This window comes from Mus caroli, unplaced genomic scaffold (genome assembly GCF_978045245.1).
Source record: "Mus caroli unplaced genomic scaffold, Mus_caroli_1 scaffold_14, whole genome shotgun sequence".
Lineage (NCBI taxonomy): Eukaryota > Metazoa > Chordata > Mammalia > Rodentia > Muridae > Mus > Mus caroli.
In genome coordinates, this window is record NW_028227269.1 from 75,359,052 (window position 1) to 75,385,292 (window position 26,241).

The 26,241-nt window shown below is 47.1% G+C and overlaps 1 protein-coding gene across 1 annotated transcript in view; it reads left to right on the plus strand.

The window, feature by feature from the left end:
• Positions 1-26,241, plus strand: part of Fntb (farnesyltransferase, CAAX box, subunit beta) — a 79,992-nt gene that overhangs the window by 29,747 nt on the left and 24,004 nt on the right. The window contains exons 3-6 of the mRNA XM_021178669.2: positions 4,557-4,629; positions 6,193-6,284; positions 18,504-18,650; positions 18,743-18,826. Of these exons, the coding sequence (XP_021034328.1) occupies positions 4,557-4,629; positions 6,193-6,284; positions 18,504-18,650; positions 18,743-18,826 (396 nt within the window). The remainder of the gene's footprint in view (positions 1-4,556; positions 4,630-6,192; positions 6,285-18,503; positions 18,651-18,742; positions 18,827-26,241) is intronic.

Below are 26,241 nucleotides of genomic sequence, written 5' to 3' on the forward strand. Positions count from 1 at the left end.
CTGAGGTAGATGAGGAGGCGTTTCCTGAGCAGCCAGGGTTCAGGCAGTTCTTTTTTGTCAGCAAGCCCATCTGTTGCCTTTCGAGGCCAAAAGCTCCCTCGGGCCTTGGAGCTCACTGACTTCTTAGTGACTGAAAAGCTCCCTGTCATAGCAAAAGATTGTTCAAAAGACAAGAGAAGACTTCCTAGCGTTTCAGTACTTGAAAACTTTTTTTTTTCCATCTATTTATGTTATGTGTGTCTATGGGGGTGGTGTCTGTGCAGGGGATGGGTACTTGGAGGTCAGAGGACAGGCTGAAGGACTCAGTGGTGTCCTTGAACCATGTGGGCTCCAGGACTGAACTCGAGGTGTCAGGCCAAAGTGCTCCTAGTGCTGAGCTGCCCCACTGGGCCGAGTTTCTGTGCTTTTGAAGGATTTGTTTAGTTATTTAACTCAGCTTGGTAAAAATGCCATGCGTGGTGGCACCTGCTGATAATCTCAGCAGAGGCAGAGGCAGAGGCAGAGGCAGAGGCAGAGGCAGAGGCAGAGGCAGGATCTCCCAGTTACAGGCCAGTCTGTTCTACAAAGCAAGTTCTAGGGCTACATAGAGAAACCCTGTCTCCAAAAAACAAAACCAACCAGCCAAACAAACAAACCAAAGCCCCAACCAAAGACTGGCTTGTGGAGTGTGCGAGTAACCCCCAGAACTTGGGAGGCTAAGGCAAGAAGATCTTAGTTCAAAGCCAGCCTGGACTACTTAGGTAAGACCAGTGTAGAGTCCGGATTTCACCTGGCTCGGGCATCTCCAGGCACTGCTGGTCTACCCTCATTAACGGTCTTGCTCGTTCTTGTCACAGGCTTGTCATAGGCCTGCGGCTCCATCCTGCTCAGACTGAGCCAGGATGCTCGAGCTATTTCAGAAATGTGCTTACCACCACCCACCCCCCACCCCGACCCCACCCCCGCTTAGTCTGCTCTTCTCACTGCTCTTTCCCAAATACTCCCAGCAAGGAAGCTGGGCAAGGTAGCACACACTTCTTTTTGGCTCCCAGTCCCTTTATTCATCTCATGTGTTGTCTGCCACCATCACCACAGCAGCCAGTCTGTAGCTTCTGGGCTCTGGGCTCCTCATTCCTGAGAAGTCCCAGGCTGTCATCCGCATGGTTTCCTCTGTCTCCTCCTTCCCACTTCAGACTCCAAGATTTGGCTGGGTTCACACACCTGCGCATCCCAACATCTCTGTCTCTGAGGATGTGGAATTCTTCCTTATCGGAGGTTCACATCCCCCGCTGTCTAAACCTCATCAGTAACTCCCTTTAAAATCCTTTTTACTTGCTTATTGTTGTTGTGTATACGTGTGTATGATGCACATGCAGGCTCCTGTGGAGGTCAGAGGATGACTGGAATTGGTCCCCTCCTTCTGCTGTTACCCAGGCTTCAGGGATGGAACTGCAGTCCTGAGGCTTGTACAGCTAGTGCTTTAAAAACCCAGGAAGTGGAAACTCTCTGGCCTTGGACATGCAGTCTTCTGCACCAGCCTCCTGCATGCTGGGCTTATGGGCACACACCATGTTCAGCTTTGTCCCTTTTTAGGAGAAAATAACATTTAATGAAATATAATTCATCCATCATTCATTGGCTTTAGCATATTCACCAAGCCGTATACCTTATCAAGGCTAATTTTTTTTTTTGAGCATTTCCTTAGAAGAATACCCTTAGTCACCACCCTGAGGGCCTTCATATTCCTCAACTCTAGGCAACCGATTAATCTACTTTCTGTCTCTAAGGGTTTTTCCTTTGTGGACATTTCCTATAAATGGGATCACATAACATGTGGTATTTTGTAAGTAGCTTCTTTTGCTTAGCATGTTTTCAGGGCCATCCTTATTGTATCTCAGACTCCCATTTGCCCTTAGGTTTTCTTCAGACAAGCTCTCTGGATGGGCTGGCACTCACTATAAAGACTGGGCTGGCCTTGAACTAATAGCAGCCCTCTCGCCTCTCTGCTTTCTGAGTCCTGGGCTTAGGGCCTGGGCTTCTATGCCCAAATTTGCTTCAGGGTATTTTTTGTGTCTTTTTTTTTTTTTTTTTTTTTAAGATAGGGTCACACTTTGTAGCCCTGGAACTCACAGAGATTTACCTACCTCCATCTCCCAAGTGCTGGGGTGAAAGGTGTGCACCGCCATACCCAGCCTTCTTTCAGGCTTTAAACAATCCCTTAATGGAGTCCCGAGTTCTGCCCCTCTCCAGTCTGACTTCTCTCTGCCTACTTCTCCTGTGTGCTTTGGCTCCAACACCTTAACTAAATTAACTAAAACATGCTATGGTGGCCTCTTTGGTTTTTGCCTGGCCATTTCATCATCCTGCTTTTGTCTCAGTATTGTCCTCTTAGGGAGGATATTTCTGACTCCCCTGCCTTCCTGTGAGCTCAGAGCTACTGCACTTACCAGGTCAGAGCATCAAGTGGACAGGGCTCTACCTTGCCTTTACTTGTCTGGGTCCACGGGCAGATCGTCGCTGTAGGGAACAGTCATCCTGGACCATGCAAGATGCTCCCTACACAGGAGTCCTGACCATTAGACCTCTGAAAGTGAAACGGACTCTGGTCATTTTCTCTTTCTTCTGGTTTTTGAGACCAAGTCCTATATAGCTCAGGCTGGTCTTGAACTTGTTGTATTGCAGAGGATGACTTTGAACTCCTGATCTTCTGCCTCCAGCACTAAGCTTATAATACACACACCTTTACCATACCTAGCAACGATTTTCTGTTGATGTAGTTTGCTCTGAGCTCTGGCGAGTGTTCACAGAGGTCATTGGCCACTCTGTTGTTTGTCATCTTTTTCTTCAGTCTTCCCGCATCATCTGTCATTGTTAAATATTTCGTTATGATTTTCTCCTCCCTCATTGCCTGTGACATGACTTGCCCTGGTTCCTGTCTTGCTCCTGTCTCTTTCTAAGGATAGTTCTTCCCATAGTTCTGATCTGCCTTCTACAGCTTCACCTGTCCCATCTCTTATGTGTGATCTGGGTTCCTGTCTGCATCTTAGACCGTCTAAGACCATTTTCTGTTGCCTGAACTAGGGACGTGGGTTTTTTTGTTTGTTTGTTTGTTTTGGTTTGGTTTGGTTTTGGTTTGGTTTGATTTTGTTTTTTTCAAGACAGGGTTTCTCTGTGTAGACCTGACTGGCTGTCCTGGAACTCACTCTGTAGCCCAGGCTGGCCTTGAACTCAGAGATCCGCCTGCCTCTGCCTCCCAAGTGCTGGGATTTAAAGGCGTGTGCCACCACTGCCTGGCGAACTAGGGACTTTTATTGTTTGTATCTATTTAGAGTGTATTTTGATTAATGACGTTGGAGGCTGGGAAGCTGGAGAACAAGGTAGCAAGGCTGCCTTCTGTGAGGACCTTTGCTGTGTTCAGAGCAGGGCAGAAGGCAAAAGGCCATTGGGTGCATGGGAAGAGGCAGAGTGAGAAATTCCCTCACTTTGTAACATGACTTGAAAACCACCTACTCATCTGAGAAAGACATTACAGCCCCCTCAGTGACTTAAAGAACAGTCCTGCCTGCCTGCTCAGAGACACCCCCCCCCCCCCGCTGTCTCTTAACACCCTTGTGACTTTTTTGTGTTGGCTGCTCTTGAGTTTGTGATCCTCCTGCATTCTGAGGGCTAGGACTACAACAGGTGGGTACACCACCGCCATTGCTTTTCTTTTGAGCCAGAATTTCTCTTCTTGCCTTGGAAGGCTCTTCTGAGATAGAGACCACATCAGTGATCGTATTCTGAGCACGGAGCAGTGGGAGTTCTGGGAACAATTGTTTATTGACTACCTAGAAGAGAGTGCTTCTTTTCCCCGTTATTCCTGTAGTCAGCAGGCTCAGTGAGCGTCTCGACATTCTTTCCGCTTTTCATTCTTCCATAACCACACAGGGCCATCTTTCAACACTAAGCAAGAAGTCCCGCCTCCCTCTTCGCCCTTGCAGGTGGCCATGGGCAGCACATTCCATCTTAAAGCCAGTATTGCTGACCCCAGTGCCTCGGGTGTGCCTGGCCCTTGGAATACAAAAAGCATCCTCTGGCCAGGGCTGTGGGTCAGCACGTGGGAGGTGGAATTTTGGGGCCAGAGTAACAGATGGATAACCAAGGGGTGGGCAGGGGACAAAAGTACAGATCTCAGACAAGTGGTCTCAGAAGAAAGGACTGAAGTGAGGGAGGCGGAAGCAGCAAGGTTCTGAGTTAGGTTGTTTACTGCACGGCCGGTGCTGCCCTTCACATTGCTCGCAGTCCCTAGGTCCTGGAGAAGATCTCCAGTAGACTGTCAGCACCAACCATCGTGTGCCCTGTGCCCAGTGCAGGGCAGTCCCCTCCTTCACAAGGTGTTTCCTCTCAGGACAGCGTGCAGGCACCCAGAGAACTCAGCTGTCTGCCTCTTTGCCCTTGGTGTAGTTACTTTTTGTACATACTGAAGTTCCCAGGAATCCATGTAGTGACTCTGGGCAGTGTCCTAACAGGTGTGTGTCAGAGCGTGCGTGTGCTCATGTGAGCTTGTAGGAGGGCTTACCGACTCTTTCTCTCTCCAGGCTCATTTTGCAGAGGGAGAAGCACTTCCATTATCTGAAAAGAGGCCTCCGACAACTGACAGATGCCTATGAGGTAAGACATGGCCCTGGGCAGTGCTTCTGGTGGAACATGAAGGCTGTGGTTGGTCTCACCTGTCGCAGATGCGCCCGCTAGGTCACATGGCTCTGGCAGGAACCAGACTGCTGTTTCAGAGCTGATGCTCTACTTATGGGCTAAAGAAAGGCTTCTCCAGCTAAGAGGTGATGGCACACGCCTTTAGACCCAGCGCTCAGGAGGAGGAGACAGGAGGGCAGATCTCTATGAGGTTGAGGCCAGCCTGGTCTACAGAGCGAGTTCCAGGATAGCCAGGGCTACACAGAGAAACCCTGTGTCAAAACAAAACAAAACAAAACAACCAAACCAAAAAAGCCAATAAAACAAAACAAAATCTTCTCCAGTTTTGTCAGCCCCTAGAGCCCCAGAGCTAGTGGGACATTCTAGATGGGCTAGGCCTGTCCTTCATCATTTGATCACGGCCTGCTTTCTCCCGACTCCCTTTACTTGGAGATCAAAGTCAGTTTGGCCAGAGGACCAGGACTTGAATCCCGGAGGGCACTAAACAGAGTAAATCTTAAAGCATGGTCCTAAGAGCCAGGAGATGATGGAAGGGCCTAAGAGCTGTGGGGAGGTAGAAAAGGCTGTGACCAGCAGGGAGGGCTCCCATCTCCCTGCCTCCCATTACAAAGGATAGCGCTGCCTTTTATTGGCTTTTATTTCAAGAGTTCGATGTTTGATTTGTGTGTGTGTGTGTGTGTGTGTGTGTGTGTGTAGGGGTTTTCCAAGCCTAGCATAGGTAACCTGGGTAACACAGCCGACACCCCAACTCTGGCATTTACTTCTTTTATAACCTGGAGAAAATGAGTCTCCTGGGCCTTGTTGATGTACTTTAAACATAGAGAACCTGTAACTGGTACCCCCTGCCCTGTGGAGCACTGGCTGCTCAGCTGTCATGTTTGACTTGAATTAGAATCCAGGTCTGTGCACACACCACCTCCAGAGAAGCCTTTGCCCTGTCTCCAGACACACTCATCTTTCTCCGGGTCCTCCAAGCACCTAACGGGTGCTTTGCTAACCTTGTTCCGGGAAGACACTGGGTAACTTAGGCTTATATGTCTACTGTGTCTTTCTCTAAGATAGCCATGCCAGTCAGTATTCCACATGCTGAGCACCCCGAGACTCAGAATCAATTTCTGACATTGCCACGCCCCCAGTGTCTAATGTCTGGCACAAGCAGATACCAAATATTTGCCGAATCTGTAAATGAGTGAATTCAGGAAATGTCCTTGTAAGAAGGCAGACGCGTTTCCTTGTCTGCAGAGGGAAACCAGCAGCAGTTAACTGCCCTGTGTGTAAGTTCTCTGCTCAGCCTTGCTTGGACTCCTGCAGCAGGGACTTAAGAAGGGTTTAAGACTTGTTCCCTGTTGTTCTGTTGTCACAGCTGAAAGCACCCTTCTTTTGCTGATTGTTGTCCTAGGGAGCGAGAGTGCCTGCCTCCTCCTCCCCTTGCTAGGCTTCAGGAACTAAGACAGAACTAGCCTTGTCACAGGACCTTGGAGCGACTGACTAAAGGGTGTGTTTTCTCCCGGTCCCTCTCAGTGTCTGGATGCCAGCCGCCCCTGGCTCTGCTACTGGATCCTGCACAGCCTGGAGCTCCTCGATGAACCCATCCCCCAGATAGTGGCCACAGAGTGAGTTCTGGCTTTGGGGTACCTGGGGTATACTCTGGAATCACGTCCTGGATTTGGAATTCCTTTTGTTCCTGTTTTATTTGATGTAAATGGGGAGAAAACCTTGTTACAGAGAAACCCTTGCCCTTCCCTTGACCTCCAGCAACTTCCGGAAACTCCTCCACACAGAAGCTCTGCTCCAAACTGGTGGGTAGAGCAACTCTTTCGACTTCCAGAGGAGGTCTGGGATGATTTTTTTCATTCTGTCTCTCTCTCCCTCCATCTCCCTCTCTCTTCCTCTCCCTCCCTCCCTCTCTTCCACTCCCTCCCTCCTTCTCCACCTTCCCCCTCTATTTTTATTTTATTTTATTTTTTTAAAGACAAGGTGGTGTCGGTCCAGGCCTTTAATCCCAGCTCCTGGGAGGCAGATGTTTGTGAGCTGAAGGACAGCCTGGTCTACATACAGCCAGGGCTACATGGAGAAACCTTGTCTCCAACAAAACAACAGTAAAAAAAAAAAAACCAAAGAACACCAAAACCAACCAACCAAAAACCCCCATTTTCTCTGATAAGGAAAGTCTCTGTGTGTAGCTGCTTTGAACTCACTCTATAGACCAAGCTGGCCTCCAACTCACAGTGATCCTCCTGCCTCAGTCTCCCATGTACTCTGGCTTTGACCTTTGAGAAGAAGTCCTCACCATCATGCCTGACAGTTATGATGAAACGCCACGGAAAGCATGTACCACTGTGAACCAAAACGCTCTTACCTTCCTTACTCACCTCCGTGGAGGTGTAAAGGCTGGGAACAGGCCAGCTCTCCACAGGACTAGGTGGGTAACTGTCTTGGGTACCAGTGCCGTGTGAGACTCACAGTCTCATTGACCTCTGATTGATGACAAGACATGTAAGTAACGTAGCTGTGCCCCACATTGCTGGTGCAGGTGCAGCTTGTAAAGTGGCACCTCGTGCTCATCACGGGTCGTATCTTAAGAAAAACAAACACCAAAACTGACCCTGCCCCCAACCTTGAAAGTACCAGACCTAGGAAAGGACGGCCAGGAACTGAACCTAAGGGGTTTACTGAGAGCGGCGGGTCTTCTGGGTTGTGTCCCCCACTCCCTTGTACTCTGGAGGGCAAGGAGTTTGGGAGGCAAGTGTCCTGAGCCAGGTTTGGTTTTCCCACAGCAGAAGGTAGCAGCTGTGCCAAGACTCGTGGAGGCTCGCTGGAGCCCTCCCTAGTCCCAGAGCCTGCCTTGGTCACATTGTCAGGTCAGAAGAACAGAACTTACATTGTCTCATTCATTCTCTTTTAACAATAACCTCTCATTCTCGCCTCCCTGGGAAGGATGTCTTGTGATGAATGTGGATGGAGGAGATAATAAAGAATTAAGCCATTAACCCTTAGAATTCATATTTCTGTGGCAGAGGGAAAATATGTCTTGTTTTTATAATCCAGACATTGCAACAAGCTTGCTTGCTTCCAGCTCTGGAAGTGGAGTTGGACTCAGTTTCTGCAGTCACAGGAATTTAATTGTCAAAATAAAGGCCAGGGTGTTTTTGAAATACCAGTTGGGGGTTGGGGTTTGTTTGGGAAGCCCCCCACCCAACGCCTGCACTGTCAGGATGTATGCTAGAATAGGAGGGATGCGTATGAGAGAAGGGATGGGAAGGAGGAGTTTGTGAGAGACCCGTGGAGGCCCGAGAGATGACACAGACCACGTGGGGTGCAGAGACAAGATGGCGGCTCCTGCAGTGGGAGCCCGTCACCAGCAGCTTCCTTTGTTTTTCTAGGTTGCACAGAAGGTCCTTTTTCAGGGCCACTTCTCTGAGAAAGTCAGTGTCAGCTGCTTTTGTGGCAGTATCAGATAGGAAGAGGGGCCGTGAGATGGCTCCGAAGGCACCTGCCTTGAAGTACAAAGGCCTGAGTGTGACCCGGGACACACAGGGTGGAAGGAGAGCTCCAGATGGGAGGAGAGGCCTCTTTAAAGACCTTGTCACAGTGAACATCGTCAGTGCCAAGGGATGCTTTAAATTTTACTTAAAGTAGCTGGGCATGGGGGTGCATGCCTTTAATCAGCTAAGTGGATCTCTGAGTTCGATGCCAGCCTGGTCTACATAGGGAGTTCAAGGCTAGCCAAAGCTATATAGTGAGACCTTATTGTTCCTTCTACTTCAAAAGTGGATATTTTGAAAATAATCAATTTGTCTCAATTTCAAGAACCATTTTAATAATCAATGGCTAAGAGTTTATTTTACAACTGCCTTGAAAGTATTTAATTCATGGTTCTTCTGAGCATTGATTTAATAAACTTTATCTTTATTTTTTTTAGTTTATTAACAGTTTTAGAGACAGATCTCACTTTGTAGACAGAAACTCACTATGTAGCCCAGGCTAGCTTCAAACTCATGGTGTCCTCCTGCTTCACTTTCTGAGTGCTGGGATTTCAGGCCTAAGTCACCATACCTGGCTTGCTTTAATGAACTTTAAAGTCTAGTTTCTGTTTTTCAGTATGAGAGTGAATCTAGGGCCTTATGCATGCTGGGCAAGCCTACTACTAGGCTGTATACCACATCTTGATTTAATGAAGGAATGTGTGTGTGTGTGTTTGTATGTGTGTGTGTGAGAGAGAGAGAGGGAGGCAGAGAGAGACAGAGACAGAGAGAAAGACAGAGACAGAGAGATGCGTGTGTGCCCACACTTCTCACAGCAAGTGCTCTTACCCCCTCATTTGTATGATGTGTACATGAGTGTGTAGATCACTGGTGGGCATGCATATACCACAGTGCCCGTGTGGAAGCCAGAAGACAAGTTTTGGTAATTGTTCAGGCGCTCAGGCAGGGTCTGCTTCTTGCTTCTGAGGCTCAGCATACTCAGGCTGGTTGGCCCAGGAACTCCGGGGCGGCTCTGTGTCCACCCCCCAGCTCCATGCACGAGTGCTGGGTTCATGGCATTATATCCAGCTTTTCACTGTCAGTCTGTGTGACAAGTACTTTTCCACCCTGAACTTACTTACTTTCTTTCTTTCTTTTTTTAAAAGATTTATTTATTATATATAAGTACACTGTAGGTGTCTTCAGACACCCCAGAAGAGGGCATCAGATCTCATCACGAGTGGTTGTGAGCCACCATGTGGTTTCTGGGATTTGAACTCAGGACCTTCAGAAGAGCAGTCAGTGCTCTTAACCACTGAGCCATCTCACCAGCCTCCCCCCTGAACTTTCTTGATGGCCCCAGTTTAATGAACTTTTAAATGGCTCAAGGCTTTCCTGGAGTGATGCTTTATTTGTTTTGTCCTAAGCAGCAGTTAATTGATGGTCCAGATAATGCTTATTGGGAACAGAGCCTGGTAGCACTGACTGGGAAGGAAATGACTATTTTTATTAGATCCAGAGAAATCTTACTGGTTTTTGTAAAAATGTAACGATTGTTTTTTAGACTATCTGAGCTAGGATAATGCCCTTTCATTTATCTATTTTATTTTTAGGTTTATCCTTTTATTCATTATTGTACTCAAATGTCGATTCCCTACATTTTGAAAGATATTTATTTATTTGTTTGTTTGTAGACAGGGTCTCTCCAGCTACCCTGGAGCTCACTCTATAGAGCAAGCTGGCCTCGAACTCATAGAGCTAGATCCACCTCCTCTATCCCCCCCCCCCAAGTGCTGAGATCAAAGACATGCATTTACAAAAGTTATTTTTAGAAAAATAAAAATCAGGGCTGGAGAGATAGATTAGCCACTAAAGGCCAAGGGTCACAATCAAAACCTCAAGAGAAATGACAGTCAGAGTCCATGCACTATGAGGACTTGCACTTGCACTAGATCCTTGTGGCTTGGGTTTTTTTTTTTTTCTTTTTTAATTTAAAATTTTTATTTTTTGAAATAATTCTTAAGTTTTTAAAATTAAAACGTAATTACACCATTTGCCCTTCCCTTTCCTCCTTCACCCCTCCGTGTCTCACCCTTCCTTTCCGTGTCTCTCCCCTCACCCCTCCATGTCTCTCCCCTCACCCCTCCGTGTCTCTCAGTCCTCAGATTTGCAGCTCTTTTTCGTTTTTCTTACACAAGGAAAGGGACCACTTTCAAATGCGGTCTGTTTGCCCCCCTACAAATACCCAGGTGACCTTGCAGGTGGGGCTCCAGCTCCAGCTCGGGGGCGGGGGGGGGGGCGGCTTTGCTTTGGCTGCCATCGTCCCCGTGCCACACATAGCTGCACATGCACATGCACAGAGGTTTGTCTCCTTTCCCCAGTCTGTTCTCTCTCCAGCTTATTTGTTTAGGGAACAAGTCGGGTTCCCTCTAGTGGACAGAATCACGTTGGTTGATTTTCTGCGATGGCTGAGAAGGCCAGCAAGGCCAGGCCTTTAGTATTGCAGGTGTCAACTGTTTCAAGGATAATTAAGTCAGAGGTGGGGAATCTCCTAAGAGATTATACATAAAATTATATGTGTGCTCACATAAAACGAATGAGTGAGTTTTGGAGCGGACACCTGCTTGGCTTAGCATTGAAGGAAACTACTTAAATGTGATTCCCATGCTCAGCTACTAACCACCCCCACCCCCTTCACAGAGCAAAGTGAGAGCCACAGGGAGCCCGTTGTACTGTTAAAACTACATCCAGGATGTAGTTCTATGATAGAGTGCTTGCCTAACATGCAGAAAGCCTTAGGTTCAATCCCCAGTGTTGCATAAACTGGATGTGGTGGTGCGTGTCTGTAATCCCAGACCTGAGGAGATGCATGCAAAAGGATCAGAAATTTAAGGTTATCCTTGGCTACATAAGTCTGAAGCCATCCTGGGCTACCAGAGACAGTGTTATGCAAGAATGACCTGAACTTCTGATCCATCTCCCTTTACCTTTGAAATGTGAGGATTACAGGTATGTGCCACCATGTCATTTTAATGTGCCGGTGAGTTTAGCATAGGGGAACTTCCTACGCTAAGCAAGCACTCTACCACGTGAGCTGCAACCCCAGCCCCTCCTTTAAAATTTTAAGTTAATAAGTATAGGTCATATGACTCCTTACCTTTCAGTGGCGACATCATACCCAATATTCTGGGTACTTTTCTGGGCCAGGTTCTGTTGGCATCTAGTGGGCACAGGCCAAGGAGGCTATGGGGTAAGTCTCAAAACAGGAAGCTGACCATGACAGTCGTACCAATGGGGAGAAACCCTGCTCTGCGTAACGCACTTGAAACTTGACTGTGCTTTCCAAACAGCTGCTGTCTGGATGGGCTTAGCAAAGACGGTGGGTAAAGTCTTAGCAACGACTCTGGCCTCTGGTCATTATTGGGCTCCACCTAGTTGAGGCAGTGCCCCTGTGTTACACTGAGCTATCGCTGTTTTGTAGAATAAGCTCTGGAGGAAGTATGACTGGAAGAAGCCAGGTATCCACCCAGCAGCTCCTCCTAAGAAATTCAGCTCATGGCTGACTGTATTCCCTCCCAAACTGTCATCTTCCTTGGAACTTGGTCTAGGCCTGAAGTCTCTGTGGTAACCTGTTCTGGTGCTCACGTTTTATTTTGCTTTATTGGTTGTTGTTGTTGTTGTAGTTGTAGTGTGCTGGAAATTGTACCCAGGCTTTTGTGCTTGCTGGGCAAAAATCTACCACCAAGCCACACATCCCAAGACCAGAATTTTTTTTTTTTAATTTATTTATTCTTATGTGCATTGGTGTTCTGCTTGCATGCCTGTGAGAGCGCCAGAGCCTCTGGAACTGGAGTTACCGACAGTTGTGAGCTGCCATGTGGGTGTTGGGAGTTGAACCGGGGTCCTCTAGTAGAACAGTCTGTACTCTTAACTGCACAGCCATCTCTCCAGCCCCAAAATATTTTTAAAGTCTAATCTCAGCTGTTCTTACTATAGACAAGTCTCCCTTTTTGTTATTTACTAGAGTTTGAGCTGGGAAGCGAGCAGCTGGGAGCCTTCCTTGCTGGGTTTGCCGTAATTTTAATCCTTTTAATAGTTTGCTCCCATTCCGGCTTTAGTATTTTTTAAAAAAATATTTAGCTATTTTTACAAATATAATCTGAATTTTCTTAGTTGGAAAAATGAGGCTAGAGCCAGGTGCGGTTCTTCGCAATGCCGTGTTGCCACCTTGAACGGGAATACTATTGAACTCTCCGTATCTCACAGCCCTAGTCACCAGGCCCTCCTCTGCAGTGTGCCCAGTCCTGTCTGAGCTGGTATTTAGACGATTCCCTTCCCCCCAGTATGCTATTTGCTAGTTGTACCTACTTCATTTGTTTTACTCTCACTGGGCTCTGATTTATTTCCTGCTTGTTTGACATTAATTACATAGTTTGGATCCTTCGTCGTCCCCACTGGCGACAGTTTTGTTCTGAGTCTAGGTTAGCCTAACCATTGCAAGAAATGCAAGGAGACCAACAATAGGGTCAGTGCGGTGGCTCAGCCAGTAAAGGCCTTTAGCACAGAAGCCTGATGACCTGAGTCTGATCCCTGGGACCCCTGTGAAGTTGGGAGGGGAGAGCCAAGTACACAGAGATGTGCTCCGCCTTCCACATGTCTGGTGGACATCATACACACACATACTGCTTAAACTATAATAAATGTCTGGTGGACATCATACACTCAAACTATAATAAATGAAATGAAATTTTAAAACTAAGGCCAAAATACTCTTCCCTTGAACTTGATTCTCTTAGAAGTTTTATATTCTCTATAGTGGTTGAGTGTCAGAGACATTCAATAGAATGTCCACAATAATGGGGAGATTCTGTGGCTTATGTGTGACCCAGTACCGTCACCACTAGCTAAACATATAGTTACTGAGCACTGGAAATGTGGCTTGTGAGACTGAGGAGCTAAAATTTTTATTTTAATCAATTTGAATTAAGATTTAAGTTGCCCCCGTCACTAAGGTTGCCTGTTGGGCCAGACAGGTGTTTGCCACAAGGTGGTTCTCAGGCCAGCAGCATCGAGTTATCCTGGGACTTGTCAGAAGAACAATGTGCTGCTGAATGTGGTAGCTCATGGTAGTTTCAGTACAGTACTTAGGAGACTGAAGTAGAGGGATTGCTGCAAGCTCAAGGCTAATTTGGCCTTTGTAGTGAGTCATAGGCCAGCCTGGGGTCTAGGCCCTTTAAACAAAACAAAACTAAACTGGACATGGTAGTGCACACCACTGATCCTAGCACTCAGAAGGCAGAGGCAGACTGATCTCTGTGAGTTCAAGTTCAGCTTGGTCTACATAATGACCTACAAGCCATCTGGAGTTACATGGTAACACCTGTCTTAAAAAAACAAAACAAATCAAAAACAACAGACAAACAAAACTAAACCAAAGATCCACAGGGCATTGTACACGCGTAAGCCTAAGAAGGAATGGTGTTTGGGTGAGCGTTGGATTAATGTGGAGAGTTAAAAACTTGCATCTGCCCTCAATGATTCACGTTTAAGTGGTACTAGGTATGGGTTTGTTGTTGTTGTTGTTAAATATCCCCTGAAGTAATTTTAATGGTGCAGCAAAGATGGGTGGTGCTCAGCATTTGTGGGTATCCAGGTCACCTGGGCCTCTGGTAGTGGCACAGACTCTTCATCTTCAGGAAAGCCAGGCTTTATTACTACGTTGATTCCGGTGCACATGGTTTGGGTTTGAAAATCCTTCATCTACAGAGGGTTTACCACTTTGCTGGTCATTGGTATGTGTAGAAAATATTTCAGGGGCTTCTTCCCGGCCTTTGACCATTCAGTTCCTGGAATAAAGACCTTTACAGCACTAAGGCTACCTTCTATGCTATTAAAATCTATTTCCTATTGATAACCCCGAGTTATTACTTACTATGTTTTATCTGGGCTGCTCTTAATTCCAATTGGCCAGCCCTCGTAACCATGCTTGCTTGCTTTTGTTCTTCCTTTCCTTCCTTTCCTTCCTTCCTTTCTTCTTTCTCTTCTTTCTCTTCTCTTCTCTTCTTTTCTTTTTGTTTTTGTTTTTCGAGACAGGGTTTCTCTGTGTAGCACTGGCTGTCCTGGAACTCACTTTGTAGACCAGACTGGCCTCGAACTCAGAAATCCACCTGCCTCTGCCTTGCAAATGCTGGGATTAAAGCCTGTGGCCATGCTTTCTTGATTCCTAACTCATGGTGTCTTCCTTCTCCTCTCTCTTTGACCTATGGCAAGCCTAGGAACACCAAGTCCCACATATCTCCCTTCTGCCCAGTTATAGGCTTCAAGCATCTTTATTCACCAGTCAGAAATAACTTGTGGGGAAGGCCATATAGTGTCACTTGGGTCTATGTGCAGACTCTCATCTTGGGGCAACCAGGTCTTGGGGGCCACACTTAGCATTACATACAATACATAGCTCAACAGATGTGTATGCTGGGATGCAAAGCTGCCCCCTTATGTAACCTCGATCAGCATCTGTGTCTGAACCCATGTGCCTGTGCATATCGGAACACATGCTTTTGTGCATACTTGCTGTTCATAAAGTGTCACTTGCTGTTTGCACAAAGCTTTTTGGGTGCTATTTTTTTTTTTTATTAGTTGATGAATTTTTGGTCTGTAAGCGTTCCTCCCCTTTCCAATAGGTCACAGTACATTAACGAGTCTGGTTTTAAAGTTGCTAAGAAGTCTGCTAATGCCAGCTTGTCACTTCAGTTTGTCTGTTCCTTAAGTTGCACGTTGGAAAGCCCGAGGATCAGAATGTTCTGTAGTACGGAGGGCGAGGCCCAGGGGAAGCCCCGCCTCCGGTTTCCTCACTCGACCTCCGGGCCATCTGCTGAGGAATGTTGGCGTGGAGCCAGGACAGCAAGGTGTCTGGAACACTCAGATCCTCACTCCTTCCAGACTTCAGGCTACTGGGTCAGGGGGGTTGCATTTCATTACAGTACTCTACCTGAGGAGCTGGGGAAGAAACACATACTGGGTGACTATTTTTTACTTTTCTTTTAATTTTGTTTTGAAGGTCTTACTCTGTAGCTCAGGCTAGCCTGAACTTCCTACATAGTTGAGGCTAGCCTCAAACATAACGGCAGCTGGTTCCCGTGGAACACATGGGTAAAATTCCAGCACTTGGAGGTCTTAGACAGGATTCTAAGGTGGAGGTTAGACCAAGCTGCATAATGATACTCTCTCTCAAAAGACCAAAAAGAAAAGAAAAGGCATTCTGTGGCGTGGAGATTGGACCCAGGCCATGTGCCTATGCTCTGGCACTGAGTAGCTTACATTCCCTGCTCCAGTCTGTTGACAGTTTTTTAGTTTTTTGTTTTAGATTTATTTTTATTTTATGTGTATAAGCCTCATGTGTGTCTATGCACCATGTGTCTGGTGCCAGAAGAGGGCATCAGATCCCCTGGAACTGGAGTTAGAGCTGGTTGTGAGCTGCCATGAGGGTGCTGGGGAGTGACCCCAGGGCCTCTGCAAGAGCAACATGGGCCCTTACTACTGAGCCACCCGTCCAGTGCATCTGCTGAGTTTGATTTCAGTTAAAACCTTTTGTTCTTTTTTTTTTTTTAATGTACTCTAGAATTGCTTAATTTTCTGACTATAAACTCTAGTTTCAATCCTTGAATAAGGATTTTAGGCCTAAGGAGGAGCAAAAAGAATTGTCTTAACCTGTGAAGACTGGAACAGCCAGTCTGTGGCTGTACCTGTGTACATAATGGAAAGCCTGGAATTAAAAGTAACGGTGTGATGGTCACACCAGTACTCATAGCATGTGGGAGGCTGTAGCCGACTAATTGCTGAGTCTGTGGCCACATTGAGCTGGAGAGAGAGAGACCCTGCCTCAAAAGAACAAAGCAAACCAAGCCAGAAAACAGAGGCCTGCTGAGGAATCTTAGTAGTTAGAGACCCCCAGCACCTCATGAACCCCATCTGTGATCTGAATGCTTTGGAGGTGAAGGTAGGGGCGGCTTGGGGTGGGTGTGGGAGTGGGGGCAGGAGGAGGTGAGTCAGAAGTTCAAGGTCAGTCTCAGCTCTATAGCAAGCTGGAGCGTAGCCTGGGACACGTGAGACCTTGTCTCAAGAAAGAAAATTGTATGCTGTGGGTATGGAGTAATGAACTTCAGACTTTATGGAAATTAGCCTTTATGGTCTCCCTGGCAGCAGAGAATAAGTAATAATGAGCTGATGGGTTTAAAGTTACATATATGCCTGTATTCTATACGTATGAAGTCATACAACTGGAAAGATCATATGAAGGAAGGAAGAGAGCTTAAGGGAAAGGGGAAGATAATTTTGGAGCACACACGTGGCTGGAAGCAGAATGGGGTGCTGTCTGGGTGGGGGTGGAGCACAGGCAGACAGGGGAGGACGGGGGAGAGGGTAAATTAGAACAGTCTAAGATGCATAAGCTCAGATGCCATGACTAAACCCACCATGTTGTGTGCTAACTTTCACAAACTAATTTACAAAAAGATTTAAAAATTTTTGTAACTACTTCTGTGTTGGAACATATCCTTTAGGGCAAACTGAAACCATGCTTCTCGTCACTCATATTTGACTCAGAATAAACTGTTTCTCATTTTTAAAAAAGAAAAGAAAGGAAGAGGAAATGAATAATAAATGAGATAAAACAGCCTAGAAAGAAGACCTGACCACTAGAAAGATGGGCTTGCCAGGAGGTGTCTTGGGTGGAGCTCTCCCTGATCAGAAGGCTGTGACCTGGGAGATGTAGGGAAGGTGAGATGCTATAACCTGGTCCTTCCTAACTTTGTCCTTCCTGGAGTGGTCTTTCCTGTAAACTCTGGAAAGCCCTGTGCAAGTAAAGGCTCCATTCATTTCACCTGCAGCAAAAGAGCACCCGATGCCATGCCTCTCGGAACAGGTTTGCCTTGTGAGGAAACTGGAGCCCCTGTCGTTTAGCAGGAAAGAATCACGGAGAGAAATCTCTCCTCTGGAGTGAGTCAGCAGTGCCCGACTTAGTTACCTTCTCATCACGGTGATAAAATGCCCCCAACAAAAGCCACTCCAGCCCTTTCTGCTGCCTTTCCTTGATACTGTAATGGTGCTCATGAATGTCCAGGCTGATGCTCTTAAAATATCAACAATACTGAAAAGAGAGGCAAACACCGGGTCTTTATCTGGCTGCGCTCCCAAGCCACTGTCTGGCTCCAGGCTGTGATGGGGAAGCACGGTGGCTTGGGCAGGTGTGGAATCACCACTGATCTCAGATCTGGGAAAATCACTGAAAACTCACAAGCAGGTTCAACAAGTGTGGGGCAACCAGCCCAGATCTGATGTGCCAGTCAAAGACCTAGAAAATCGGCCACACAATCCTGTCAATTCAGTTCCATTGTACTCGTCACCTCAGACGGCATCATGGGCCATGAAGAAACAAGACAAAAGCACACGGGCCGGGACATCCTGGGGTCCTTTTTCTAGGGTTGTTATACGTATAAATAAGATGCCTGAGTGGCAAACATAAAATGAATGAAGAAAAAAAGCAGCTTACAGGCGAAAGTGAAAGGGACTGTTTGGCAGGGAACACATTGTGCAGGAACAGGAAGCTGGCTTTACATGTACACTCAGAAAGAAGAGAGTGCACAGGAAGTAGGCCTTGTTCTAGGTCTATCCGAGTCCTAGCTTCCTGTGAGGGTCTACCTCCTCAAACAGCAACAGCAGCAGCAGCAGCAGCAGCTGGGGACCAATACCCAACTAAGCGAGCCTGCAGGTGTTGGGGCATCTCACATCTGACCCCAGCAGTGCTGCCTTGAGCCTTCTGCTTTCATCCTTCCAACAGTGGAGCGGGCTGCACTCAAACCGGCTTCTTACCGGTGGTGGGAACAGAAGGGTGTTGCCGGAGAGGGTTCAGGTGAGAAAGTATGCTCGAAGCTGAGGTCTAGTAATGCATCTAGACCTGTGACTAGCATGAAGAGCAGCAATTGAGCCCTGAGCTAGAGGCAGAATGGAAAGGTCCTCAGAGGAGACTGTACTGCTTCAGATCCAGGTGACAAGTTTACTGAAACATAAGAGAAAGGTTTGGTCAAGAAGCATGGGACTCAGCACCAGGTCTACCAAAGATCTCCTCCCCGCCTCATGGTGTTTGCAATACGGCGAGACAAATGCTTAAATAGAAGACTCAGGAGTGTGCACAAAACTGACAGGAGTGGGGTGAAGAGTTAAGGCTTTTGGGGGGTTGTAGTCAAGTGGCAAAGGGATATTTTCACCCCTTTGAAGATAGGGGAATGAGTAAGGGACGGTTAGAATCTGAGAGGGATTTGGAGTTTGGAAATTAATGCTGTCTTTGTTTTCCCCCCTTGGCCATGCACCTAGCGTGTGTCAGTTCCTGGAGCTGTGTCAGAGTCCAGACGGTGGCTTTGGAGGGGGCCCTGGTCAGTACCCACACCTCGCACCCACTTATGCTGCCGTCAATGCGCTGTGCATCATCGGCACAGAGGAAGCCTACAACGTCATTAACAGGTGAAGCTGCGGGCCTTGGGGGTGAAGACTACGAGGGTCCACTACTGTATGGCACTGACCACTGCCCTTTCTGCCCCCCACCCCCTTCTCAGGGAGAAGCTCCTTCAGTATTTGTACTCCCTAAAGCAACCTGACGGCTCTTTTCTCATGCACGTCGGAGGTGAGGTGGATGTAAGGTGAGTGGACGGTTGCACCCATGGCTGCTGAAATGTGCCTATTCTTAGAGCTGCTAAGCCTCAGAATCACGGCAAAGTGCTGCTTCGTCCTGTACGCCAACGTGCAAATGTCGTGTCCCTGGCACTGTGTCATGGTCATTGCCAACATGACACTAATGCCCTTAGGTGTCACTATCTCTCGGCTGCTTTCATGCAAATATCAGAATACGAGTTGGATAAAAAAAAAACCAAATGAGTTTGATTTAGAGATACAAAAGACATTTGTTTGGTGTAAAATAGTTTACTATAAGTAATTATGTAGTGTAATATAAGCTTTCCCCTCTCTTGGGGAAGTAAGTCTAGAGTAACTCTGTAAATACCTTCTGGTTGCATTCCTGAGGGTGCTGAACACTCAAGGCACAGGAGAGTTCCTCTGCAGGGTTCAGAGTTCCTCGTGGGCCAGTACATTGAAGTGGAGAGGACTTGAACCAACTGATGGGTACCATTGGTACCTGCTGGCTCAAACCTCATATTTTACTCAAGAAGTGTATCTGACTAGATATGGTGGTCTGTGATCAACATCTCAGCTCTTGGGAAACGGAGGCAGGGGTATCAGGAGTTCAAGGTCATCCTTAGCTATATAGTGATTTCGAGGCTAGCCTGGGCTACATGACCCTGACTGGATTAAAAAGAAGAAAAGGGAAAAATAGATATACTAATTAGACCAGCAAGTAGCTTCCTGCCCTGTGGGATTCAATGAGGCTTATAAAGAGTTTGCTAAATAAGTAATTTCTTGAATGCAGTGGATCATTGAGATTGTATATTATTTAGTCTGTGAAAAATACAGTTTTGGGAGGAGGTGAAGTTTTATATCAAGATGATGGCACTATCTTTTGTGTGGGTTTTGTTTTGTGACAGGGTCTTCTGTGTATCCCTTGGATGGTTTGGACCTTACTGTGTAGACCTGGGTAGTCTTGAACTCATACAGAGATCTGCCTGCTCCCCCAGGTGTCTGGCCTCACAGTGGATTCTTGAGCATGTTCTTCACAGTGGCGTGCTAGCTGTGTAGCTTTCGGCATACGTGTTACACTTTTGGCACGGTTAGCGTGGTATCTGACTCACAGGTAAAGGCATTTATATCATAAGCTTGGACCAGGTTTGGTCCCTGGTAGAAGGAGAAAACAGACCACGCGTAGTTGCCCTCTGACCTCCACACATGTGCACACCCCACCTACCATCATCAGCACGTGGTGATGATGGTGGTGGTGGTGGTGATGATTTTAAAACAATCTCAAAGAAATTAGGCCAACCAGATAGGCCTTGTTTGCCTCCTGCGAAGCACTGGTGGCTGAGGTCTGGAAATATAGGTCTGTTTTGAAGTCCTGAGCACAGTTACTACACCAGGAGCTGAAAGGAGATTTTGAGAAGAAGCTCAGTGGATTTCTGATAGCATCTAATTTCAGCTAGTGACACAGTACCAGGCTGTAATGATGCAGCTTCGGCGCCCCTCCAGGAGAGGGCACACTCTTGAGTGGCTTATGTTGTCAGTTGTCTCCTGGGTCCTTGAATTCACCGTCAGGCTGCTTTGGCTGAACCAGGTGTAGAGACGTCCTTACATGCTCTCTTGGTTAAGGTCTGTGGCTGTGAAGGGATGCTATGACCACATCAGCACTTAGAAAGGAAAACATTAAACCAGGGCAAGCTTACAGTACAGTGGTTTCAGTAGTCCATTATCATTGCGGCAGGAAGCATGGCGGTGTGCAGGGTGAGATGGTGCAGGAGAGTAACTGAGAGTTCTACATCCAGATCAGCATGCAGCAAGAAGAGAGAGTGAGACACTGGGCTTAGTTTAAGCTTCTGAGACCTCAAGCCCCTAGTGTTGTACTTCCTCCAACAAAACCACGCCCACTCCAACAAGGCCACACCCTATTCAAACTACCACACCTGCCTTGACTTTAGGCCAGAGCTTACTTAGAGGCTACACTGTTGATAGAGAATCGTAGCAGCTTGCAAGGGAATTTAGTTTTTATTAATTAATTGAGGCTGAGCATGGTAGCGCACACAGAACATCCAGCATTTAAGAGGCTGAGGTAGGAAGAGAGTGAATTCAAGGTCTGCCTGGCCTACATACAAAAATGCTCTGTCAGAACAGCTGGACATGGTGGCACAGCCTTTAATCCCAGCACTCCAGAGGCAGAGGCAGAGGCAGACAGATCTTTATGAGTTCCAGGCCAGCCAAGATACACAGAGACCTTGTCTGGAAAGACCAAATGACATCAATAACAACAAAAATTAGAAAAAAACTGAATGAGACTAGGCACAAGCAAGCAAGTCATGGTAAGATCTCCGTGGTGTTTCCTTAACACACTAGTTCTAGATATGATTCTCTAAGTTTCCAAATGCACTCTTTCTCTGTGCTCGTGTTCGTATATGCTAGACAAATGCAGGGAAACTTCTCCAGTCAGTTCTGTGTGTGTTCTATTAAGGAGCACCAGGCCATCCTCCTCCCCTGCTGTGGTCCTGGGACAGATCTGCCAACGAGCCTACAGTTGTCATTTGCACGACAGTCTTCCCATTGTGTCTGGCTCCTAGAACATGACTTCCGTAGTTTTTCACTCCACATTTCTGTTTTTCCTTTGCCTAGAAGCACCAGCCCAGTGCTCAGGAGAGAAAGTCAAAGCCAGAGACAGTTTATCACTTTGAGAGCAGCCTATTCCAGTGCCTGATCAGACAGAGATGGGCTCTCGATCCTGGGGGCCTAGAACAACTCCTGGTAGTTCCTAAGAGTTCCTTACTCAGGTGTTGATAGCTTCAGACACCAGCGATGAACAGTGAAGGAAGGAGCCACTGTTAGCTGGACCTGGCCTGTAACCTCAGCCGTCCACTCAGAAGACTGAGCAGGATTATAAATTAAAGGCCAGCCTAGCAACTGTGAGATCCTGTCTCAAAATAAAACGCAAGATGGAAGTTTGACATGCAACTCTAACTTAGAGCATTTACTTCATTTATCTAGGACACCGGATTCAATCCCTGGTACTGGAAAGACAAACAAAAAGGGGGCCATTATTTATTCAATTTCATTTATTCATTTATTCGTGAATTAACTATGACATTTGTAGTATTCTCTGGGGAGAGAGGAGAGACAAGTGACAGAGCAGGATGTGTTCAAGGATGAGCAGTTAGCTGAAAGCTGCTGAGCTGTAGGAGGCCTGTGGGCACCAGGGAACAATGAGCTGGGACAGGCTGGGGATTGAGGAGACTCTGAGCTCTCATTACAGTGGCTGGCAAATAAATTCATGCGGGTTTTAAGTAGGCAGTGATAGGAGCTGACCTGTACTCTCTAGTTCTCTGGTTGCAGTCAATCAATTGTGGTGTTCCAGACATGTCCTCTGGTTTCTGGGCTGCAAGGAGGAGGGGGCAAACAGAAGGTTGATCCAGTTGAATGACAATGGCTTGGGTTTGGGTGACAGTGGTGAAGAGAAGACCAGAGCAGACAAGCCTGAGAGCCATGGTGCTGGGTATGGGGACAGGAAGAAGCCACATAGAAAGTTGTACCTGGTTCCCTCCCCAGCTCTGTGTGTGATCTGGGACTTGTGGTTTGGGTGTCTGTTGTGTGACTTTTCTTGGGAGTCTATTTCTGTCCATCTCAGATAGAGAGGACGTCAAGAGGTCAAAGAAAATTCCATCCAGGTCCTGCTTGGTGAACCATCAAATGCACTGGAGTTGTTCAGAGAGTATGGGAGACATGGGCAGCTGCATCACCAACCGTGTGATGGTCACAAAAGCTGCGCGGTTGGAGTTCCTGTCCCCAGCCAACCTTGCACATCCTATGTTCTCTAAAGCCACAGGTAGCCGAATCGGTCAGGAAGGAGTGAGAGGCTGGAGTCTCGCTGAAGAGCTAAACACCCTCCTCTCCCCTTTCTGAGTGTCACATAGGTAGTCAAGATTTCAAGATGACAACAGTCATGTCATGCCTAGGAGGACAAAATTCCACAACACTCTACCCCTTCTCCTGGGTTTTGTATTCTTATATTCTCTTCTGCAGTGATTCCTGAACCTTGGAGTTATGTGGATGTATAATTATTTGCTGAGCACTGGGTCACTGTATCTTAGCAGCAATACAGAGCACAGCTAGGCCGGGCAGTGGTGGCGCATGCCTTTAATCCCAGCACTGGGGAGGCAGAGGCAGGTGGATTTCTGAGTTCGAGGCCAGCCTGATCTACAAAGTGAGTTCCAGGACAGCCAGGGCTATACAGAGAAACCCTGTCTGGAAAAAAACAAAAACAAAAACAGCACAGCAAGATGTTTTCAAAAATTTGACCAATTATGAGTCTCTCAGGTAACTTGTTTAGACAAATGTGTAGGGGGTAAACTGGTAACAGGTAAAGATACACTATTTAACAAAACAGTAGCAGTAGCCTGCACAGGGTTTTTTGACCCTGTTTTACAATACCAAACATAGTTTCCCTTCATTGACAAGTTGTTGGTTGTACCCAAAACAGATGTGCCATTGCTTCACCAGCAGGCACATTGTGCTTGTTATGTTTATGACATTAACACACAGAGTGCACAGCCAAGCAGGCCTGTTGATGACAGTTTTCTCTCAGCAGCCAGCATAGTGTTTTGTGGCACCACAAAAAGCAACCAGTGAGCTTCTAGTTCAATCCCAGATTGATTCCTTTGTGTTCTGCAAGCCGAGCATACAGTATTTCAGCAATAGGATCTTACCATTGAGTTACGTACCATTAGTATGGAGCCAATAGCAATATAGCCTGTATAGTGGAACTTTAGGGGTCTCACTTGCCAGTAACAGAGGGCGATACCCCCACACCCAGGATACATTCTTTACCTTCTGTTTCTCTGTTCTTCTAGGTGCTTTTCCAAATCTGTAGAGCGTCTAGAGGTTCCATTGTATCCTGTAACATTGTGAAATGTAGAGCTTCTAGAGGTTAACATTGTATCCTGTAACATTGTGAATGAGCGCCTAGAGGTTAACATTGTATCCTGTAACATTGTGAAAAGGAACTCTTTTCACAAAGTGGGGACAGGAGCTCCAAATGCCTACCACCTGCAGCTATTCCAAGCAAGTGGGAATAGGTTTTAGGATTTAGTGGCTAGGGAAATATTTTTTTTTAAAACTCTTAGTGAGATTCAAAAGATCCCATTGCTTTGTTTGTGTGAGACAGGGTTCTCTCTGTAGCCGTGGCTCTCCTGGAACTCACTCTGTAGATCAGACTGGCCTCAAGCCTGCCTCCGCCTCCTGAGTGCTGGGATTAAAGGCATGTCTGACTTTGATCCCCTTGCTTTTATAAGTAGTTTCTTCCAAAGAGCAATGTTGGATGCAGCAGTGCATGTGGGAGGCACGACCTTAATTAGCTCACTGTGTCCACGGTCATTGTCCTTGAGCCAACTTACTTCCTTGTCTTGGGGTACTGCCATAGGTCACGTGCACGCCTACCCATGCCTGGTGGGCCTGATAGAACCACCTTGTGCTGTACTGCCCAGCCTGGGACCAAGAGGTAGCAGTACTGCACTCTTGCTTACCACACCTGCTTCTTGACTGAGCTTCCTGAGTTCCAGCTCCAGGCCAGCACTGATCCTACCGCCTTGCCATCATCAGGCACAGCTGGCTGTTCCAAGTGTCCTGGGTTGGGTAGAGAATCTCTACTCCCAGTATATTTTCAAGGGGAAAATGTAGAGAGCATAGTGGGGGATAATTGTCCACCCCAGCAAGAGTTTTACTTATATCCCTTTGTCTTTGTATCAGTCTGCTGATGTTCACTGTTCTTGGTGACCCTCGGGGCAGCCGGGAACTAAGGCAGCTCATAGTTCTGGCATCTCTGCACATTAGAAGAACACCAGTAAATCCTCACATCACAGGGCGCTTAGTTGCCCTGCAAGGCCCTTGTGTATGAGCAGCCTTGGCCACCTTGTTAGGGAAGTGGCTGTGGCAGTTCTCACCCTCAAGGCTCCTTCCCCCACAGCAGTGGGCACCACTGTCCTCTTCCACTTTAGGGAATGGTTGTTCAAGCTTCTAGACCAGTAGTTCTCAGCTTTCCTAATGCTGCGACCCTTTAATATAGTTCCTCATGTTGTGGTGACCCCCCCAACCTTAACATTGTTTCTGTTGCTTCTTCATAACCATGATTTTGCTGCTGTTATGAATTGTAATGCAAACCATCTGTGTTTTCTGATGATCTTAGGTGAGCTCTGTGAAAGGGTTGTTGGACCCCAAGGGGGTCTCGACCTACAGGTTGAGAAACACTATACTAGAAGCTCATAATGTATTTGACTTTCTGTCAGCTTTTTTATGAACTCCATGTGAACACAGATTTTTGCCTCATTTGGTTTCAAGCGACCCGGACATGAACAGGCCGTTTTATCTGGTTTTTCTTTTTCAAACCTCCTCTTGATGGCTTTAGCCCTTTACAAACCAGATGGACATGCCAGTCTAAATTACCCAGGTCCACCAGCACCTCTCCTTCCTCTCAGAGATCATTACACAGCGTGGTCACTGGCAAACCTCAAAAGACCCATAACCCAGTCCCAAGGCGCCGACTGCTTTAATGTCCTTCTTAACTCCCTGCTGAACACACAGAACTCTCACATGCTCCTTTCCTAGGCCTCCTTCCCTTGCTATCATTTCTACCTCGTTTCCCTGTTTGATTCTTCCCCCGCGTTCCAGACTCTTGGATTGCAGACGGTTGTTTGTTCGGATCCAATTTACACTTTCCCATTGTTTGCCCCAGCCCTAAGCAGTGGCAAGCCAGCACCTCTGCCTCTTGTCTTTATCTAGGCTAGGGCATCCTGCTGGAAGGCTAACATGGAGTACAACACCCACATGCCCCATTCCCACTCTAACTCCTCCCTCCCGTGAGCAGATTCCGCCCTCCGGGCAGACAGCTCAGTTTCTGCTGCTTGTCTCATCGGCTAGTCTTGGTTTTCTTGGCTGTCCTATTCCATCCGTACATGGAGGCGTCAGGGATGGTGATTTATTCTTGGGTCCATCAACCATCTGAGGGTGTCTCTAATACAGACATCAAGAAGCCTGTCACCCTGTGTCACATCAAGGAGTAGAGAGGAGGACAGTTGCCCTGGAATCTCCCCTGCAGACTTTGGGTTAGACAGCTCAGCTTCTGCTTCATGTCTTACATCAATATTGGGGAACCTCCACTTGCTGTTCCAGCATGGAGACATGCTTATCCAGACCACATGGGGAAAGAAGGCCGCGCCCCCTGGATGCTCTCCCCTCTGATAGTTCAGCCTCAGTTGCTAGCCCATCTCCTTTAGCAGAGGCCATGTAACTGTACTGCCCTCAACGCATCTCTGGTTCCATTCATCCCCTGCCTGGCCACTAGTTGCTGATCGTCTTGTCCTAGGAGGCAAATTTCTTTTTTTTTTTTTTTTTTTTTTTTTTTTGGTTTTTCGAGACAGGG